General features: G+C 61.1%; 1 protein-coding gene and 1 long non-coding RNA gene across 2 annotated transcripts; one reads left to right on the top strand and one right to left on the bottom strand.

Annotated features, from left to right (window-relative positions):
• Positions 1 to 2,548: 2,548 nt before the first annotated feature.
• Positions 2,549 to 21,207, top strand: HCN2 (hyperpolarization activated cyclic nucleotide gated potassium and sodium channel 2). The gene is given in 10 exon segments (XM_032466201.1): positions 2,549 to 2,794; positions 2,797 to 2,875; positions 2,878 to 3,379; positions 10,995 to 11,418; positions 12,267 to 12,428; positions 13,521 to 13,739; positions 14,976 to 15,122; positions 18,043 to 18,283; positions 18,379 to 18,543; positions 19,874 to 21,207. Coding segments are annotated over 10 exon segments (2,838 nt in total). The 5' UTR covers positions 2,549 to 2,563; the 3' UTR covers positions 20,542 to 21,207.
• LOC116659090 lies at positions 16,037 to 19,879 on the bottom strand. The gene is made up of 2 exons (XR_004314399.1): positions 18,766 to 19,879; positions 16,037 to 18,291 (listed from the first exon to the last, which is right to left on the bottom strand). It is a non-coding gene; the product is annotated as an uncharacterized LOC116659090 (long non-coding RNA).
• Positions 21,208 to 21,239: the final 32 nt, after the last annotated feature.

The following is a 21,239-nucleotide window of genomic DNA, read 5'->3' as shown; positions in this document are numbered from 1 at the left end:
CAAGACAGTATTCTTGAGTGATTTGGTGGGTTTTCCAGGCAGCTCTCGAAGCTTAAGCTCTGGGGCCCCCTCTGGTCCGTGGCCTGCCCTGGTCTAGTTTTGTCTTCCTGGTCTTGGACTGTTTCTCACTCAGAGGGTCCCCAAACTGTGGGCTCCAGGGCTTCTGAAGTGGACCTGCCCCAGCTGAGCAGGAAGTGCGGGCTTACAGTTGAGGCTATGGAGGGGTGGATGGGGGCAGGACAGGCTCCTCAGGGCCCGACGAGCTTGGCCTGTTGGAGACTCAGTGGGCTGGAGGCCTGTGTGCCAAGTCATCCAGTGCCGGAGAGAAAGAGTGAGGGGCAAAGGGGGCAAACTGTGTGGGGAGGGACTGGGTTTCCTGCCAAAGGCACCGGGAGTCTGGCAGTCTAGGGCGACAGACCATTGTGCACTGACTTCCAGTTTCATATGTGTCTGCACAGTCTAGTCCCACCCTGCCATCTCCGCGTTCTCATCTCCAAAACCCACCCCCATGTCCTCAGTATCCCTTTTTCTCACACAAGCCAGGCACTGTCCTGCCCCAGGACCTTTGCACAGCCCATGCCGGCTGGCTGCTCTTCCCTCTCACAGATGTCCACGTAGCACAAACCCCCTGCCCAGGCCTGGATGTGGAGGATTCAGACATCACCCTTGGCAACTTCTTATCCCCCTTCCTGGCTCTGAACTGGGTAGCACTCACCACTTTCCAGCAGACAATACGATGCCCAGTAAATGTTATATCTCCTGTGCTGTTTCTTCTGCTTGCCTGTCACCATAACAGGGTTAGGGTGGCCTGTTAGGTTCACGTCTGAATCCCAGCCCCTGATCAGGTGCTCAATAAGTACTGAAAGAATGAATGAGTGAATGAATGCAAAGAAAGCTCTGGCCTGGGCCAAGTGGTGAGAGTGGGTGGAAGAGATAGGGGAGGCTGATAGCGGCCTGGTCCAGGGCAGAACCTGTGGGCTGGGGAGCAGTCTTCAGGAGAGAGGCTGGGACCCCCTAGTACTCTGTGGCTCTTCTGACTCCCCCATGGCCAGGCGTGGTGGGTCCTCAGGCCAGGCTGTGGGCCCGCCTGCTCCCCGCGCTCAGCCGAGAGTCCCAGGGCTCTGGCCATCTGCCCAGACTGACATCTCCCCAGGGCAAGCATAAAAGATTCCCCTTCAGCTGGAACACACATCTGGCTGGGGCAGGCCACAGCCTGGCACTGCCACCTCTGCTGCCCTCCCAGCCTTGGGACAGACAGCGGCCCTGCCTGTCCACCCATCTGGCTGAGTGTCGGGCAGGGTCTGGCCAAGAGCTCGGCAGAGATGGCCCCGGGGAGCTGGACCCTGCTGGTGGGGGGCCCAGAAGTCCCCAGGTCTCAGGACAACCTGGAGGGGGCTCAAGATGGTCCAGCTCAGCCCACCCCTTGTCCACATGGGCCCATTCCTCAATCACTGTTGAGTACTTACTGTCTACAGGGACATCTCTGCCCTCCTGGGCTTGACATCCTGAGACATCAGGCCTGAAAGTGCTAAGAAGGCTGGAGGGTCCCTGGGGGCCGGGGTGTTCCTCCATCCCTCCCCTGTTTCTCTAGGCCCTTCCTTATCTCTCCTCCTGTCTCTCCTTGGTGTAGGTCTCTGTCTCTCCATCACCCTAGCCTTCTCTCATGACACCTCCCCCACCCCCTGGTTGAGCTGGGGTGGAGACTGGAGGCTAAGAACAGAGGCCTAGGTCTGTGCCCCCATGTCACCTGACACCAACCTGGCTCCAGCCCCAGAGGCAGAGCTGGGGGCCTCGGGGCTGGGGGCTGGCTGGGGCCTGAGCCCAAGGGGCAAAGAAATGGGGCAGCAGGAGGGGCTCACATGGGGGCATCAGTAGGAAGGGGTGGCGGACCCTGGGTCTCCCTGTGTTCCCAGGCACTTCCCCACTTTAAAGCCCACCAGCCGTGTGGGAGATCCCAGCCCCTACTGTGCCGTAGGGCACTGTTTGAGGGTGGGGATTACAGTAGTCCTGAGTGTTTCTTCCTATTGGCCTCATCTAGCCCATTGGGCCTCAGTTCCTCATATGCAGGAGGTGGGGGCGAGGGGGCCACTGTGGGACCCGGAGACTCTTGGCCTTGACCCCACTTTGCCCCAGACCACAGGTTCCTAAGGGTCTTTGTACAGGGCCTCTAGGGACAAAGCAAGGGCTCTTGTGGCCTTTGATCATGGAAATTCTCAAACTTATAGAAAGGATAGAGGCTGGCATGGGGGCGGCCCCCCTTCTCTGAGCCCCAGCATCAGCTGTGACCGCCCTGCTGTGCCCTCTGGACAGAGGCAAACCCGAAGCGCCAGAAGAAGGCCCCTTGTCAAGGTCGCGCGCAGAGGCCCCAGCCCCGTGGCTGGGCTCTGTGACCTTGGGAACGTCCTTCTGCCCCGCGGGCCTCAGTTTCCCCTTCTGAGACTAGGCTTCATCGGGTCTCCAAGGCCTGGAGACACGTGACCTTGTGCCGTCCCCGACCCCGCCGCCTTAGTTTCCTGGGGGAAGGACCGGGGCGGGGCGCGACGCGAGTGGGCACGGGCAGAGGATGGGCTCCCGCCCCCGCCCTCCCCCGCAGCTCCGCCCCCCACGGCTCCGCCCCGCCCTACCCCCGTCTCCCCCCCTCCCTCGGGCCTCGGGCCGGCGGCGGTGGCGGCGGCTCCGCTCCGCACTGCCCGGCGCCGCCTCGCCATGGGACGCGCGCGGGGGCGGCGGGCGGCCCGGGGAGAGCCCGGGCGCGACCCCAGTGCCGGGGCCGCCGCCGCCGCCGCGCCGCCGCCGCCGCCGCCGCCGCCGCCGCCCGCGCCCCCCCAGCAGCAGCAGCCGCCGCCGCCGCCCGCGCCCCCTCCGGGCCCGGGCCCGCGCCCCCTCAGCAGCCGCCGCAGACCGAGGCGGCGCCCCCGGAGGCGGCGGACGAGGGCGGCCCGCGGGCCCGACTCCGCAGCCGCGACAGCTCGTGCGGCCGCCCGGGCACCCCGGGCGCGGCGAGCACGGCCAAGGGCAGCCCGAACGGCGAGTGCGGGCGCGGCGAGCCGCAGTGCAGCCCCGCGGGGCCCGAGGGCCCGGCGCGGGGGCCCAAGGTGTCGTTCTCGTGTCGCGGGGCGGCCTCAGGGCCCGCGCCGGGCCCGGGTCCCGGCCCGGGCCCGGGGCCGGCGGACGAGGCTGGCAGCGAGGAGGCTGGCCCGGCAGGGGAGCCGCGGGGGAGCCAGGCCAGCTTCATGCAGCGCCAGTTCGGCGCGCTCCTGCAGCCGGGCGTCAACAAGTTCTCGCTGCGGATGTTCGGCAGCCAGAAGGCCGTGGAGCGGGAGCAGGAGCGCGTCAAGTCGGCGGGGGCCTGGATCATCCACCCGTACAGCGACTTCAGGTACAGCCACGGGGAGCGCCGGCGGGCGGGAGCGGAGGGGCACCGCGCGCGGACGCGCGCGGGGGCCGTCCTTGGAGCGCTTGGGGAGGGCGGGGCGGCGCGCCCCGCGGATGACCTCGGGGCCCCTTGGTGACCTCCGACGCATCCGGGACCCGCCTGGGAATGACCAGGGCGCGGGAGGTTCTGCCCTTGGAAGGGCACTGGGAGGCGCACGCCGACTCCCACCGTGACCCCGGAGCGCCCCCTCCCACGCATCCTGACACTCCTTGCCCTTCGAGGTGGGCGCACGTCACGGGCCGCAGGACCAGGGTCTGAGCGCGAAGGGGCGGAGAGGACGAATAGAGGGGAACGTGGGCGCCGGGAAGGCGGCAGAGCGGAAGGAAGGAGGAAGGAAGGGCGCCCGGGAAGGACGCGCCTGAGAGAGGCTGGCAGAGAAAGGGTTAAGCTGACACGGCGGGTCCCACGGTCTCCACCTGCGCCCCACGCCACAGGGAGGCGCGTCCTGTGTCCCTGGGCCTGGGTATTGCGCGAGGAGGGGGCGCTGAGCATGCTGCGGTCCCCAGACTGTGTCTTCTCTGAGCCGCATCAGCTGAAGCTGCTGGGTGGTATGCCCAGGTGTCAGTGTTTGCGTAGATGTTGATGTGAATTAAGCCGGTTGATGAGTGGATAGGCTCCGAACAAGGCCAAGAGCAGGGTCACACCGTTTGTGTCTGCAGTTCTCTTTCTTGGGCGTGTTCTGTTGGCCTGCGAGTGTGAACGGTGCGTATCATCACTGCAGGCTGCGTCTGTGATCACAAGCATGTGACCACGAGGGGAGCAGGGGTCCTGGGGGCGTGGGCCGAGTCATCTGGGGGGTGTGTCTGCGTGGTGGATCACTGATGTGTACTGGGGAGAGATGGGCGTGTGTGTGTGCATGGTGTGTGTGTAAGGTGATGTGTCCGTGAGTGGGGTGTGTGAGCTAGGGTACAGAAAGTCTATGTGGCTCCCCAGGCCGCCTGGCTGCGGCCCTCAGGGCGGGAACTGTTTCAGCACCACGGACAGCAGTCCGGAGGCGGCCTGATCCTACGACGCCGCGGCACTCCCTTCTCCCGGCCTGAGCCCCGAAGTCGGTGGTCTCTACTTGCTCCTGGACCCCCACAGCTGAGAAAGGGGTCTTTGGAACTCTCCCTCTCCTTGGCCTTTCCTCAGCCCCTGCGCTTGACAACTGGGGAGACGGCACACAAGTCAGGGACAGGCTGGAAGAAAGTCCAGTGCTCCAACTCCTTACCCCTCAGACCTCCTGGGAGGTGCAAACAATCTTGACCAGTGGCTTGGGCTATGGGAGACGCCAGCGGTGGAGGTCCTAGGGGGGTCCAGGTGGGGTGCCTCTGGATGGTCCCTACTGCATGGGGGCTCAGCACTCCTCTGTAGATAGTTCCGGTCTGTGAACCGAATGGACTTGGCTTCTAGGGCTCCCTGGCTTGCCTGACCGGACTGTGAATGGGGAAACTAAAGCTAGCTGGCTGGAAAGGGGCATGGATGTGTGGGCAGGTGCAGGCGGCTGCAGAAATTAGCCATCCCCCATCCCCTCCAGCATGTCTGCGTGCTGCGTACCCCTGGGCTGTAGGTGCCCTGGACTTCCTCTTGGCTGCAGAAAGGGGTAGTGTGCGGCTCAGGGTGAGGGGTACTGGGAGAGGGAGCTGGGCATCCCCATCCTTGTTCCTGCTGAGCACAGTCGCCTGCAGTTCCTGCACAGGCTGAAAACTGAGGGTGAGCAGTGGGGTTGGGGGGGGAGTGACTGTGACCCATAGTTGGGATCAGATGAGCCAAAGTAAGAAACTTAAGATACCAAGCTGGGGGTGCTGCAGGGCCTCCATGACCCCCATGTTTGAAGAACCCTGCTAGACCACTCTGATTCAATGTGGAGACAAGCACAGGATCACAGCAAGGCCTTCAAGCCACCCCCCTGGGCCAGACACTGTCCCAGCACCTTAAGAATATTGATCTAGTCCTCACATCAGCTGTGGGGTGGATCCTGCTACCACAAAATTTTAGGTGGGGAAATCGGGGCACAGAGAGGTAAAGTCACTTGCCCAGAGCCACACAGCTAGTCCTGGGCAGAGCAGGGATTCATACATGGGCAGGCTGGCCCCCAAGTCCACACTTTTGACTGCCAGGCAGCCTGGCCGCTGGCCACGTCCCGTCCAGGCCAAAAAGAAGCTGGAGAGAGAAGGCCTCCTGGGGGTTATTCAGCTAAGGGGGCCTGGCCATGGGTCATCTCTGTGTTTATGTGTGTGTGTTAGTTTTAGAAAACTGTGGAGCAGCGGGGCAGGGCCTTTCTGGGTCTGCTTGTCGACACTTGCCTCCTTTGTCCTCATGACCTGATGGTACAGATATGTCCCTGGAATGAGCCCTGGACATGATTTAAAAGGAAAAGGGGGTGAGGCTCCCCCACGAGTGCCTAGGGCCTCACCCAGATCCCTGCCCAGGGCCACGGTGTCTCCACTTCCTTGAACTAAGGCTTTGTTCAAGTTGGCCCAGTACCCATCTGGCACAGAGGATGGGACAATCAGTGTTTGGTGAACTGGAACCGCCTTGGCCAGGTCTCGCTCTGCTCTGCGTGGCCCGCAAGCTTCCAGGGAGGAGGAGCATTTGCAGAGGCCTGGGGAAGGAGGCTCTGGGCCGGTGGAATCAGCCTGGGCTCGAGCTCAGGCATCCGGCCAGGCCCTGGAGGGTGCTCCAGGCGGGCCTCCTGCCAACAACCCTCAGCTTCCCCAAAGGCAAGGAGGTGGCGGCGAGAGGAAAGGGGGAGTCTGACCTTCACAGCCTGGCTGGCCTCACGTCTCACACCCTTTCTCCTCCTCATCCTTGGGGCCTTGGCACAGTCAGCCCCCACCCCGCCAGGCATGCCCTTGCCCCCATCAGTTCTTCTGACCCTTCAACTTCTGGCTCACACGCCTCCCCTGTTTGGCACATGCACCCTACCCTCCTCCACCTGTTTTGTGTCTGCATTCTGAAGTGGCGCTTTTATTCGCTACCACTTCCTGGAGGTCCGCCCCCCGCGTGGCATTCCAGGGTCTGGCACACCACGGGTGCCCAGGACAACTTTGGGACCTCACCAAGGAGCACATGTGAGGGCCAGGCAGAAGCCGGGCTGAGTGGGAGTCTTGTTTCCCGGGCCACTTTTGACGAGCCCAAACCCGTTCCGAGGGGTTTCTTCAAGGGCCCATGGGTAACACTAGAGCTGGTATGGGACACAGATGTTCCAGGAACTTCCATGGGGGGTAGGGGGTGGAGAAGCAGGATAGAGGGACGGTGGGGGGATTCAGGTTCAGGAGGGCTGATTCTCCTTCTCTGCACCCCAGGGTTCACCCTGAGTCGGAGCAAGTGTGAACAATATCACAGGGCAGAGCAGGGAGAGTGGCTGGGGGGCCGTGTGGAGGGTCACAGCCCGTGCCACTGCCTCCCTGGGGCCCTGGCAGGCTCTTCTGTTCCTTCCCACAAAATCTGTGAAAAATGAACACAGTTAATTCGGGTTCCCTTCACCTGCCCCTGCCCCTGCCCCCCGGACATGGAAACATCTGAGATGCATGAAGGAGATCTTGGAGGAGAGGGTGGTGGAGGGCAGGCATGGGGGCCCAGCTATGACTCCCATCTCCTCAACCTGGACAGACTGTTTTCTCTGCCACTTCCCTCCACTTCCTGGGATGGAGGTCACTTGGGGACCAAGGCAGCCCTGGCCGAGGAGGGGAGGCCTGTGCAGGTCTGGAGGGCAGAGGCCTCATCTCCCTGGAGAGAGAGTGTGGGCAGGTGGCTTCCTGCTGCCTTTTGGTCTATTCCAGAGTCTGTAAGTGCCTCTGAGTTCTGACTCGAGTCTCTCCTGCTGCTGAGAATTTTCAGTTCAGTGTTCCCGAATTGTCTACTGCTGGGAGGATTGGTGTGAGGGGCAAAGATAAGTGGGTCTCTTTCCTGGCCCTCAGAGCCAGGACCAGTGGATGCTGGGGTCCCCAAAGACCCAGGGTGGTGGAGGACCAGACCTAAAAAGCCTGACTGGGCTGGAGGCCTTTCCCCTCCCCAGATGGCACAGTGGATCAGCGAGAGATCAGGCTGCATTAGCTCGTGAGAGTAAAGTAAACCCTGAATCATCTGGAGCTGGGGTGGGGGAGGGGTGGGGTGAGAGTTTCCCTGGTTCCGCCTCCAGCATGAAGGCACTTGGAGTGGGGGGTGGGGGACAAACCCATCTTCCATGTGGGAGGACTGAGGCCCAGGGCCCACCCGGCTGGGAGAAAAGAAGGCCCATGGTCCCTGTGTGGGGACAGGGTCCAGAGGTGGCCGAGAACACCCTCTTTTCTCCAGGAGCTTCCTGCCAGAATTTGGAATTTCTGGCCCCTGAATTCCCTGCTTGAAAAGCTTCATATCCCCAAGACCCCTGTTTCAGCATCCTGGGGCCTGGGCATGACCAAGGGGTTTAAGGGGATACTCTGGGGGTCCCTTCCTCAGCCACTCCAGCCACGCACTTGCTCAGGCCAGACCTGGCTTTATTTCCCCCATCAGCAAGCCACCCCCTCTCCTGCTGTGACGCCACACTCTGCCCCATTCCTGGCCTCCCGGCTGCCAGCAGGGGCATCTCAAGATACCCATTTGTCTTTCTTACTGGAAACCTGCCACGACCATGGCCCCCACGGCCCCGCAGAGCCTGACTCACACTCCCCTGGTCTCTTCTTACCTCTTCACGCCCCAGCTCCAGCCGCAAGAGGGGAAAGCCCATGCAGCCACAGGACCTTTGCGCTTGCTGGTCCTCTGGCTGGGATGCAGTGCCCTGCTCCCCACCTATCGGCTCCTTTTCCATCATCCACCCATATGCTGCTTCCTCTGAGAAGCCCTCCCAGCCCACCCTGGCTGAAGTAGCCCCTCTGAGGCATCCCACTCATTTATCTGTCTGTGTGGAATGCCAGGCTGGAGCCCCGAGGGAGGGGCCCCGAGGGAGGGCTGGGTCTGTGTGTCACCATGCATCCTCCAGGCCTGGCTACACAGTCAGCCAACAAATCACCCAGGAACGGGCAGCCTTCCCTTGCAGGAGTCTCCCTTTCCTGATCCCTGACACCTGCCTGGGATCTGTAACTCACATCCCAGGGCTCAGGCCCCTAATCCCCCACCCCCTGCTTGTCCTTAATCTCCGACCTCCGGCCCCTAATCCCCTTGGATTTGCCAGATATCTATAATTCCCCCACTTCCCGCCTGGGTCTTGGTTCTCAGACCCCGAAGGGAGGGAGCCGCTGCCCTCCTTCATTAAGCAGTGGCTTCAGGGCTTTGACCAAACTCCAGGGACACCCCTGCCCTTGGGTGTCGAGGCTGAGGTTCCCAGATGCTGGAGGATCTCACCCAAGTCTGGCTGCTGTCACCACGATCGTAGACCTTGGGTCCCTTCCAGCCTTTGGCTCTTGCAGACTGAGCTGCTGTGAACATCTTGTTACAAATCACTCTTTAATTTTTTTTTCTTCCTCTTGGACAATTTCCTTGGGATCAGTTCCCTGAAATGGAAGGCCTGGGTCACCCTGCAGGCGTGGTGCTATGGCCCTTACCTCGCAGCACCGCTCAGAACTGAGCCAATTCACAGTGACTCCTGAAATAGGGAGCCACTGAAGCCAAGCCAGCGCCGGGGTTTATGGCTTTCTGTTTATTTGTGCTAATTTGGGAGAGTCCCTCTAGGACACTGGGAACCTCAGTCTCTTGTTCTATCCATCCGGGAGGAGCCCGGCTTTGAGGGTCCCCCCGGCCCTGTCCTGCCCACACGTGCTGGAGCTTCTCCAAGTGGACGCGCAGGCTCTGGCCATGATGGGGAAGGCACTGGGCCTACGGGAGAGTCCTAGAAATCCTACCTTGGGGTGGCTGTCTCCCCCTGCAAAGTGACAGGCAAAAATCAAACAAATGACTCCACTCAAAATTTTAGACCCTCCTTTGTCTGAATCTGGATGGGGAGTGTGGGCTCAGACCCCTGATCTGGGGCAGCTGCTCATCACTGACACCCCCAGGCCATGAGGTTTTCTTATATACATAGGTGTGTGTGTTAACATACATAGAACATAAAATTTGGCATTTAGCCATTTAAAAGTGTACATTGTAAAAGTGTACAAATGTCGCGTGGCATTAAGTACAATTACAATGTTATCCATCTCCAGAACTTTCCCATCTTCCCAAACACATACTCCCCACCCCCTCCCCAGCCCCTGACAAACAGGAGCCCCCTCCCTGTGTCTGTGGACTGGCCTGTTCTGGACGCCTCACATCCATGGAGTCACACGCTGTGTGTCCTCCTGTGTCTGCTTCTCTCGCTGAGCGTCGTGCTCTCAGGGTCCGTCCACGTGGTAGTGAGTGTCAGTGCTTCTCTCCTTTTCGTGGCTGAGTCATGTTCCATGTGTGGGGAGGGACCACGCAATGTTTATCTGTTCATCCACCCATGGGCATTTGGGTTGTTTCCACCTCTGGCCATTGTGAATCGTGCTGCTGTGGATACAGGTATCCAAGCACCAGTTTGAGCCCCTGCTTTCAATCCTGTGGGTGTACACCTCCGAGTGGAATTGCTGGGTCACATGGTGACTACCACTTTCTCGGGAGCCAACGCATGGTTTTCCCTTGGAAGGGTTTTGATTCAAGTTTTCTCGGTTGATGCAGCTCTGGACTTTGCCGCGTCTGTCTGTCCTTCAGACGCTTTACTCAGAACTCTGTGCCTGGCCATCAGTAGATATTCCTCGAATGGATGGGCCTTTTTCTGAGAGTACTTCCCGGGTTGGGTGGGAGTTTTGAAATTGACTTTGCATCGGTCATGGGTCTATTTGGGAGAGGAAGCAACCAGTCATCACTTTTTCAAGCACACTTATCACACTGAACGTCCAGACCGTGCCCAGTCCTGTCACTCAGGTTCCTTGGCCGACCCGGCCTCCGCTCTGCTGGCCAGGCCTTGGTCTTCTTTCTCCGGGGACAGGCACCCCCCGCCTCCTCCTCAGGCGGCTTCCTGAAAGGGACACACAGCCATGCCCCCTCTTAGCCCTCCCGTGGTCCAAGGGGAAGCACAGCCAGGGTCAGGGTCCCGTAGCCCTGCCCTCAAGCTGCGCATGTTTGGCTCCCAGCCTGCACCCGCAGCCCCCGAGACCACTCAGCAGGCAGACACTCCTGGCTCCCACCCCCCCCTCCTGCCCTTCCAGCTTGGGGCGGTGGGGGAGTGGAGATTGTGCCTCCGTCTCCCCACCTGGCCTGAGTGCTTTTTGGACACCAACCTTGTACCAGGCACATGGGACCTTTTGTCATGGGAAACATTTAATCAATTTTTGAGCCTCCTCTTAGGCTCTTCCCAGTCTCCTGCTTCAAGAAGAGGCTAGAGTTGGGCCAGTGGGAGGGACCTGGGCTGGGGGAGCCCAGCAGGCAGTAGGGTGTTGTCTAGGGGTTGGGAGGGCTTTTTGGAGGTGAGGTCCACACTAGCCATGACCTGGGGCCAAAGTCTCAGCTCGGGCTGAGGAGGGGAGCTCTGGGCTGGTCCGCGAAGGTGCGTGTGCGCGTGGGCATGGTGCGGAAGGCATGCTTGGTGGAGGCCCCGCTGGGGCAAAGGCTGGAGGCATGACCCACTGCGCCTCGCCCCCAGGTTCTACTGGGACTTCACCATGCTGCTCTTCATGGTGGGAAACCTGATCATCATCCCCGTGGGCATCACCTTCTTCAAGGATGAGACCACGGCCCCGTGGATTGTGTTCAATGTGGTCTCGGACACATTCTTCCTCATGGACCTGGTGCTGAACTTCCGCACGGGCATTGTGATTGAGGACAACACGGAGATCATCCTGGACCCTGAGAAGATCAAGAAGAAGTACCTGCGCACGTGGTTTGTGGTGGACTTCGTGTCCTCCATCCCTGTGGACTACATCTTCCTCATCGTGGAGAAAGGCATCGACTCTGAGGTCTACAAGACGGCGCGTGCCCTGCGCATCGTGCGCTTCACCAAGATCCTCAGCCTGCTCCGCCTGCTCCGCCTGTCGCGCCTCATCCGCTACATCCACCAGTGGGAGGAGGTGAGCGCCGCTGCGTGTGGACGCAGGGCAGGGTCTTGGGTCTGGGGCGGGGCTTAGGACGCAGAGACGAGTCGTGATGGGAGACTCTGGGCGGGGCTACCAGGGGCCAGGGGCAGGGCCACAGTGAGAAGACAAGCCTGTTACAGGCCTGGGAGTGGGGGCTGGCATTGGGTGGGGACACTGGGCAGGGGAACAGGGGCTGCATGAGGGGCCTAAGAATCTTAGGGGCAGAACCTGGGCATGTAGGGCGTGGTCACAGGGGCCTCTACCTGGTGGTGTAGTGGGGTGGAGTCAAGGAAAGCCCAGCATGGACTCTTGAGATACTCGCACCCCTTCCCTTCCTTCTGCCCTGTGAGAGGAGGACTCCATTGCCCAATGGCAGTGGGGAAACTGAAGCTCAGAGATGCAAAATCACGCCCCTCTCCCCCAAGTCGGGACTCACCTCTGGACTGAGTGTGACCTGATTCTCTCACAGCCCGTGGCCACCACGGGGGCTCAGAGTCGCCACTGTGTCTGGCAGTGTCACCCCCATATTCCAGGGCAGCGACAAGGCTCCAAGGGGGGTAGCAGGAGGGGACAGGGTTGCGGGAAGAGCAGGTGGTCCTGGGAGAGGGCGGCGGGTGGCCAACCAGACATATAGATTTGGATTTCCCGGGGAGTAGGTTGGGCGGAGGGCCATGCGATCTATTGTAGGGCGCTTCATTCTCTCCAAAGGGGACGGGCCTCCCGGGAGCGGGACCGCGGTGAGGTGGGGGCGCATCTCAGAGCTCAAGGGGCAGCGGGCAGAGGCTTCTCCCTCACGCGGTCTGCGGCGCCCGCCCTCACGTGCGCCGCGTCCCGGCCCCCAGATCTTCCACATGACCTACGACCTGGCGAGCGCGGTCATGCGCATCTGCAACCTCATCAGCATGATGCTGCTCCTGTGCCACTGGGATGGCTGCCTGCAGTTCCTGGTGCCGATGCTACAGGACTTCCCGCGCAACTGCTGGGTGTCCATCAATGGCATGGTGGTGAGCCGGCCCCGCCCCACGCTGCCTGCCGTGGCCTGCCGTGGCCCCACAGGCGCTGAGGCCCGAGAGCCAGCGTCAGGGACCAAACCCAGCACCTGTGCTCTGGGCGCATGGCGCCTGATACCCTTGTTAGCACCCCTCTGGGCTGCTGTCCGACTTGGAGCCTTCCAGACCCCAGAACCAGCGAGATCCTTGACCGTTTGAGGGCCCTGTGACAGCTTTTGTCCCCTAAGAGCGTATCATCTGCTTGTTTTCTCCATTGATTCCACTTTTTTATTCGCATGATTTTATTTAAAAGACAGTTTTATATCATACCCCTCAAGTGGAAAAGTGGTATCATGGGCCGTGAGGAATAAAAATTGGAGACTCAAGCACCTATTGCTTCCTGGCTGAAATGCTCACTGTTAAGAGTGAGTCGGGTGCTGGTAGGTGTTGGGAGTCGGCTTAGCACCACACCAAACCTCCCCCCCCGCCAGGCACGTGGGGCGCAGAGCAGGTGGGCGGGGACGGGCGGGAGCAACGGAGGGAAAACCCAGAGTGCCGGCCCGGCGCCTGGCACAGCTGCCGGGCTGAGGCAGCTCATTGTCTGGCCGGACACCCGGACATCATGCTGTCCTGTTTCCTGAACTGGGCCGACTGCCCCCTCCCTTAGCCAGGACAACTGAGGACTGGGAGGGGCGTCCTCCTGGCCCTGCCTGATGCTGCCACCCTTCCTGCCTCTCAGATTGGATTTTTTTGTGTCCCCAGCTCAGTTCCTGAGGTCCTTGGGACTTCTGCATTCTCTTGGCCTCAGAGACACTCCCATCAGAGTCTGCAAATAGTTGGGGGCTAGACTCTAGCCCCTCTGAGCCTCAGTTTCCCTAGGACTGACATGGGGAGGTGACTATATGCCTGCCCCCACTGCTGAATTGCTGTGGCACATGTGCATATCCTGAACCTGCCTGAGCCTGTTTCTCTTGGTTACCTCTGGGCACAGGGAGCTCACCACCCAGATGCCTGGGGGAGGATGGGCAGCTGGGGCCCTTGGGTCAAGGGGTGCCTTGGGGGCTGAGAGTGCCTGCCCACCCACGCCCACCCTCTGTGGCCTTGCAGAACCACTCGTGGAGCGAGCTGTACTCCTTTGCACTCTTCAAGGCTATGAGCCACATGCTCTGCATCGGGTATGGGCGGCAGGCTCCCGAGAGCATGACGGACATCTGGCTGACGATGCTGAGCATGATCGTGGGTGCCACCTGCTACGCCATGTTCATCGGCCACGCCACTGCCCTCATCCAGTCGCTGGACTCCTCACGGCGCCAGTACCAGGAAAAGGTCTGGGGGTCCACCCTGCATCTCTGCAGCTCCATGCAGTGTGCTCAGGACAGGGCCCAGAGGGGATTGTGTGTGTGTTGGGGGGCTGGGGGTCCCAGTGGGGTCTGTGGCTGTAATTAGAAGGAATGGAAGCCCCCTGGGCAGCTCCCGGAAAGACAGTGAGGAAGCTGAGGGACCTTAAGAGGAGGTCTGAAGCTTGGAGGGGGATGAGGCAGGAGAGATGGAGGGGGATATAGGCTGGGGAAGGTGACGAGAGCCGGGGTGGGGGGTCCAAACAGGATAGGGCCAGATCGTGGGGTATCAGGGAGCTCCCGGGACAGAGACTCTGGGCCATCTCAGGGGCGTCTGGGGCGGGAAGGCCGGGAGCAGGGTCCCAGAGGCCTGGGGTTGCCCAAGGACTTAGGGCAGACGTCTGGGGGAGCAAGGATGTGCTAGGACTTGGCCTCAGCGGGGCAACCTCCATGGGGCTGGTCCTAGGGCTGGGGGCTGGGAAGGACCCTTGCTGGAGGTCGGCCCCAGCCCTCACTCTGTGCCTCAGTTTCCTCTCCCTAAGCCGAAGGGTGGCCTGGTTCCCTGGACACTGCCCTGCTTACCCTGCACTGCTACCCGATGGCTGCCTTGGCTGGGCAGAGGCAACCCCCCCTCAGTGCCCAGCAGTCAGGTCGCCTGGGTCAGCTGGGCCTGGTGCCAGGCGCCCCGGCTGTCCGGAAGCCACTGGCCTCACACCCAAACATGAGCTGGTGCCGCCACCCGCCTGCCATCACGGGTTCCGCTGAGCTCAGGGCAGCTGTGGCCAGTGGGGACAGGGGGGCTGGGGCAGAAGTGGGGCAGGGGCACCCCTGGGGTGCCATCCTGGGGACAGCAAGGCCCGGCACCCCCACCTGGGGCCCACACCTGCTGCCCGGCTCAGGAGGGGCTGAGCCCGTGATTTCCAGAAAGATCCTTGGAGAGGGGAGCCAGGGCCACCGGCAGTGTCTGGCATCTCTGGGCCGGGGGCGAGTCCAGCCCTCTGTCAGGGCCTGCGGTCAAGCTGTGCACCCGTCTCTCAGGCAGGGCTGCCAGGTAACATTCAGCATGCAGGAAGAACTAGTCCCGAGTGCTGCTGGGATACCCTTACACCGAGGGATTCACACCTCACCAGGCCTCCTGTATTGTGGTTGTTGAAGCGAGGCCCCCAGGCTGAGGTGGGCCCGGAGCAGCCGCTGACTGCCACCCCCCGGCCCCGCCCCGTTACAGTACAAGCAGGTGGAGCAGTACATGTCCTTCCACAAGCTGCCCGCCGACTTCCGCCAGAAGATCCACGACTACTACGAGCACCGCTACCAGGGCAAGATGTTCGATGAGGACAGCATCCTGGGGGAGCTCAACGGGCCGCTGCGGGAGGTGAGGGGCGGGGCCGCCGGGCCCGCGGGGGCGGGGCGGGGCGGGGCGGGCTGCAGGAGGGAACTCGCCCTCCGCCAGCCTTCTCTCCTGCGTCGGCCGGCCCGGCGGCCACCGACGCCGGCTGCCCGACTGGGGTCTCGCTCAGTGGCGGCGGCAGAGAAACGGCAGATGCGCAGGCGCCCTGCCGAGCCCCAGGGCCGGGCGGGCTCCGCTGACCAGCTGCTTCCAATCCCAGCTCGGCCCCCACAGCTTGTGTGACATCAGGCCAGATCCCTGGGGCTGCCGTCATAAAGTCCCACAAGCCGGGTGGCTTTACTCTTTTTGGAGAAGTAAACAATCGTGGAGGCCAGAAGTCTGAGATCGAGGTGTCTCAGGCCCACGCTCCCTTCAGAGGCTGCAGAGGAGGGCCCGTCCTGCCCCTGCCAGCTTCTGGTGTGGCCAGGGGCCTTGGCATCCTTGGCCTGTAAATGCCCAGCTCTGATCACTGCCTCGTCTCCATGTGGCCCCTCCTTTTACGAGGACGCCTACTGTGCCATCTGGGGCGTCCTACATGATCTCCCATGACCTCATCCATCTGCAAAGACTCTTTCCCAATAAGGCCCTGTCTTCACGTACCAGGGGTCAGGACTTCAGCGTCTCTTTTGAGAAGCACAACACAATCCCCAACACTCACCAAGCAGCTATTGGGCGCCAACTGTGTGCCTTGCCCTCTGTCCTAAGGGAGGAGGGGCTGAGGGACCATGACGGTGAGTGACCAAGCTCCGGGAAGGAAGCGCATCAGGGTGGACGTTGGTGACTCCACTAGAGGCAGGGTGTGGGCACGGCTAGGAGGGAAGGAGGGACAGGACCAGGGTGGGGTGGGGAGGCTGACAAAGCCAGGGATTTCTTCTGAGGCAGGCACCTGGCTCAATCACTATATTTAATAATTTTACTCATTCATTCACTTGTAGAGATACACCTCGAAGACCACAAAATGCATAAAATTCAGGGGTTTTTAGAATATTCGCAGTTCCGCCATCATCCACACGGCCTAATCCCCAGGACACCGGGGCCCTCGCTCCCCATTTCCCTTCCCCCAGCCCCCGGCGACCTGTATTTGAGAATTTACATTTCCTCAATGTCAAATTTACAAAACCATGTATATTCAGAAACGGTCCATGTTCTGTCCAGTGCCTTACCGGTTTCCTTCTGCTCTACCCATCTGCTTTATTCTAACACAGAACAGAGGCATCCAGGTATCAGTGTTCACTGCCCGCCCTCCCTCCCCTGGCCCCCCCTCCTGACTCCCTGCGCCCCACGCTGCAGCTGGGGGCAGGGGCATGGAGGGCCAGGCCCTGTGGTTCCCTGCAGATTCTCTGAAGGCTCGCTGTCAGGGACACCTGTTCCCACTGGGAGCTGGTCCCCACTGTGCAGGTGAGAGGGGCCCCAGGGCTGCTCGCAGAGGCATTTTTCTTGTTTTGAGCAGGTTCAGGGGCCTTTCACGGCATAAGAGGCTGGTTTATTTGCGCTTCTTTTTGTGAACTGTGCATACCTGTCACTTGTTTTTCTATGGAACTTTTGGTCTTTATGCTGTTTTTTGAAGTTCTTTATAGACACACTTCAACTCCGTGATACAGGTTTCCATTCTGATGGCCATTTGTCTTTCCCTCCTCGTGGAATTTTTATGCTGTGCACAGCAGATGTACAAGCTGGCTGTACACATCCAGGTTTTCAAGGAAGCCATCCATTTTCAGCTGATCCTTGTATAGTTTCATCTTTTACATGTAGACCCTGATCCCTTTGGAATTTACCCTGGGTTACAGCATGAGGAAGGGTTCCTGGTTCATCTGCTGTGGGGCTGAAAGGTCTGGCTTGGCCCCGTGACTTTGTGAGAGGCACCTCACCTTAAACTGAAGTTCCTCCCTCTGTGCTTGGGTCTATTTCGGGGCCTTTTAGTCTGTCTCATTGGCCTGTCTACTGTGTTTGACTCAGAGGTCTAGTGTGTTTTAATGCCTTGGGCGGGGGAGGCTAGTCCCATCTCCCTGCTATTTTTGCTCGTTTGCTCCAAATGACCTTGCCTAGCTTGAGTTATGACGAAGCAGGCCGGGCGGCATTTCCACGGGGTGCGTTAAATGCAGACCCGAGCAGGGAGAATGGCTGTTGTTCGTCTTTATGGAGGGTGAGCAGTGCTGTCTGAGGACATGAGGTGTTCACGGCTTCTGTGCCTTCCAGAGGTGTGTTCCCCGTTTCCTCACATAGGTCGGCACAGGCCCCGGACTTCCTGCCACGCTGTCCCCTGAGCTCTCTGTGTGGGTGGAAACGGGGTCTTCCTGCCGTTACGGCTCCTCGGGGTGGCTTTTGTCTGTATGTACAAGAGCTGTTGGTTTTCTTTTTAAGGCAAGCCTTCCTGGGTGCACTTGAGGGATGCCCCATAAGGTGAAATCCCTATGAAACCCCCAGAAGCTTCTCTGCCGAGCGTGCCCGGCGTCCTGACTTCTACCGCCATGCATTCATTCTCAGGTTCCTGGGTTTTATGTTGGTTTTTTAAACAGCTACTTGCTATTTTGACTAACTTCCCTTATTGTTACAGTTTTCCATGGACTCTTGGGTTTTCCAGGCAGTCCTATTAATAGAAACAGTAAAGAGAGTTTTATTTTTCCTTTTTCAATGTTTACGTCTCCAGTTGCTTCTGTGTCCAACTGCATTGGCCAGTACTGCCAACAGGAAGTGAGGTAATAGGGAATCGTTGGCTATCTTCTCTTGATCCTGTCTTTGGTGGCAAAACCTCCACTGTTTGCCTACTAAGATGCTGTCTTTCAGGCAAAAATGTTCAACCCCTTTCACAGAGGAAGATACCAAGGGTCTGAGAAGTGAAACGGTCCCCAAGGTAGGGTGTGATGGAAGCAAGGGCCTGATATGTGCCCTGATGTCACCGCTACAGGAGATTGTCAACTTCAACTGCCGGAAGCTGGTGGCCTCGATGCCACTGTTTGCCAACGCCGACCCCAACTTTGTCACAGCCATGCTGACCAAACTCAAGTTCGAGGTCTTCCAGCCGGGGGACTACATCATCCGCGAGGGCACCGTCGGCAAGAAGATGTACTTCATCCAGCACGGTGTGGTCAGCGTGCTCACCAAGGGCAACAAGGAGATGAAGCTGTCCGACGGCTCCTACTTCGGGGGTGAGCGGCTGCAGGGACAGGGTGCAGGGCAGGGGAGGGGATCACGGGGGAGGGAAGGCCTCGCAGCTAAGGACGCCACCCGTGGCCTCACACAGAGATCTGCCTGCTGACGCGGGGCCGGCGCACTGCGAGCGTGCGGGCGGACACCTACTGCCGCCTCTACTCGCTGAGTGTGGACAACTTCAACGAGGTGCTGGAGGAGTACCCCATGATGCGGCGGGCCTTCGAGACGGTCGCCATCGACCGCCTGGACCGCATTGGTGAGTGGGCGCAGCGGCCAATCGCGGGGTCTGGCTGAAAAGGGGGCGGGCGCAGCGGCCGAAAAGGGGGCGGCATGGCCCTGCTGATCCTCAGGGCCCCTTCCGGTCCCCAGACCAGATTCTCGGACCCACGCTCTCCCTGGGCCAAGCACACCCCACTCCCCGGGGCAGAGAGAGCGGAGGGTGTTTCCCGTTGTGCCGAATGTCTCACTCAGCAAGTACCTGAGCATCTGGTGCCAGGAGATGCAGCTGGTGGATGAGGCTGACAGGGTGGAGGGGCTTCCCTGTGATTCCAAGTGGAAACCCAGGTGAGCAGGTGTTGCCAGCAGAAAGGGAGAGGGCATCTGCTAGGAGTGGATACAGCATGTGCAAGAGCCCTCAGCTGGGAAAGAGGCCTGGAGTCCAGGGAGTCAGGGAAGCTGGGAGGAAGGGCAGAAGAGGCCGACAGGCTTTGGGGGAGGAGTCTGGACTGTACATAAGAAGCAAAAGGGAGTCATGGGTGATTCTAGCAAGGGGGGGCCTGATCAGGTTTGCCTCCCACAAGGGTGGGTAGCATACATGGGGATTCAGTAGCCTGGCCTGTGTGTGGAGGGTTCAGGGAGAGGCGAGGGGGAATCTCATAAACGGTTGTGACGCAGGCCGCAGGACTTGCTGATGACTAGATGGAGGAGTCAGGGAGATGGAGGCCCTTGGTGCCGTTTGTGAGAATAAAGACAGTGAGCAGGAAAGCAAGACTCGGGGTCGGGGGCAGAGAGGAGCGCTGTGGGAAGGAAGCCGTCCCAGAACACAGAAAGCACTCCACACGTTCGTGTACAACGGGCACTTAAGGTGTGCTGCGTATAGCAGGTACTCGGCGTGTCTGTGAGCAGCAAGTGCTCGGATGCACTTGCTGTGTGTGCGTGGCAGGCATGCAGCGTGTGGCTGTGCACAGCTCCAGGTGTGCTCTGTACCCGCGGGTGCTCAGTACCACAAGCTCACTGCGCACAGGAGGTACAGCGCGTGCTTGCTGTACAGAGTGCCTGATACCTGCGTTGTGCACCCAGGAGGCACATAACGTGTGCCGAGTGCATACAGGAAGCGTCCCATGCGTGCTGGTGGTATGCAGGCGTCTCGTGCCAGTTTTGTGTGTGAAGCAGGCACTCTACGTGCTTGTGACACAAAGGCGCTTGATTCAATTCCAGCTTCCTATTCGCCCGTCTGCCACATGCAGGAGGAGCTCTGTGCTCAGCAGGCACTCAGACACTTGCGTCCTGTAGGCAAAGGGGCTGCGCCTGTCACAAAAGCAGAAGCCTGCAGGCAGGCACCTCTGACACCCTGCCCCCTTCCCCAGGCAAGAAGAACTCGATTCTTCTGCACAAGGTGCAGCACGACCTCAACTCGGGCGTGTTCAACAACCAGGAGAACGCCATCATCCAGGAGATCGTCAAGTACGACCGTGAGATGGTGCAGCAGGCCGAGCTGGGCCAGCGCGTCGGCCTCTTCCCGCCGCCACCACCGCCGCAGGTCACCTCGGCCATCGCCACCCTGCAGCAGGCGGTGGCCATGAGCTTCTGCCCGCAGGTGGCGCGCCCGCTCGTGGGGCCTCTGGCGCTTGGCTCGCCGCGCCTCGTGCGCCGCCTGCCCTCCGGGCCCGCGCCTACCGCCAGTCCTCCGGGCGCGCCCGCCAGCCCCCGGGCGCAGCGGACCTCACCCTACGGCGCGCCGGGCTCCCCCGCTGCGCCCCCTGCCGGGCCCGCGCTGCCTGCGCGCCGCCTGAGCCGCGCCTCGCGGCCGCTGTCCGCCTCACAGCCCTCGCTGCCCCACGGTGCGCCTGGCCCCGGGCCTGCGGCCTCAGCACGCCCAGCCAGCAGCTCCACGCCGCGTCTGGGGCCCACGCCCGCTGCCCGGGCCGCAGCGCCCAGCCCGGACCGCAGGGACTCGGCCTCGCCCTCGCCGGGCGCCACCGGCGGACTCGAGCCGCTGGACTCTGCGCACTCACGCCTCTCGTCCAACTTGTGACCCTCGCGCGCCGCCCCGTGGGCCCAGGCGGGCCTGGCGGGGCTGTCATCCAGACCAAAGCCATGCCATTGCGCAGCCCAGGCCGCCCGCCCCCGAAGCCATAGAGGAGACGTAGGTAGTTGTAGTCGGACGGACGGGCGGCCTGGGCCGGCGCACAGCCCCCTCCGCCCCCTCATTGCCCTGCGCCCACCCACATCGCCCCGCCCCCTGCAGCCTGCGGGCCTGCAAGGGGGCTCCCTTCACCTCGGTGCCTCAGTTTCCCTAACTGTGAAACCGGGACCAGGGCCGGCCTGTGGCCGAGGAGATGGCTGTGGAACCCTGCCCACCTCGTCCCCGTAGGTGGCCCGCGTCCGATGAGGATTGTTTTTTAAGTGCAATACTTGGCCCGCCGGCTTCCCGCTGCCCCCGTCACGCTCACGCAATAACCAGCCCGGTCCCTGTCCACACGCGTCCGCGGTGACCTCCCTGGAGCAGCAGGCACACCTGCTCCCTCAGCACCGGAGGACCAGCAGTCCTGGCCGTGCCCGGGCGTGGGGGCGAGGCCGGGGGCCCCGCCGTCGTGATGAATGTACTGGCGAGCCGAGGCAGCAGCACCCCCACTACCCACCACGCCCCACTCACCCCCACACCCCCATTCCGCGCAATAAACAACAGCATTGGCGCCCAGCCTGCCTGCGTCTGATTGCTTGGCGCCCAGG

This window comes from Camelus ferus, chromosome 22, assembly GCF_009834535.1.
Source record: "Camelus ferus isolate YT-003-E chromosome 22, BCGSAC_Cfer_1.0, whole genome shotgun sequence".
Taxonomy (NCBI): domain Eukaryota; kingdom Metazoa; phylum Chordata; class Mammalia; order Artiodactyla; family Camelidae; genus Camelus; species Camelus ferus.
Note: the sequence above shows the minus strand (reverse complement) of the source record. Positions and strands in the feature narration are given on the sequence as shown.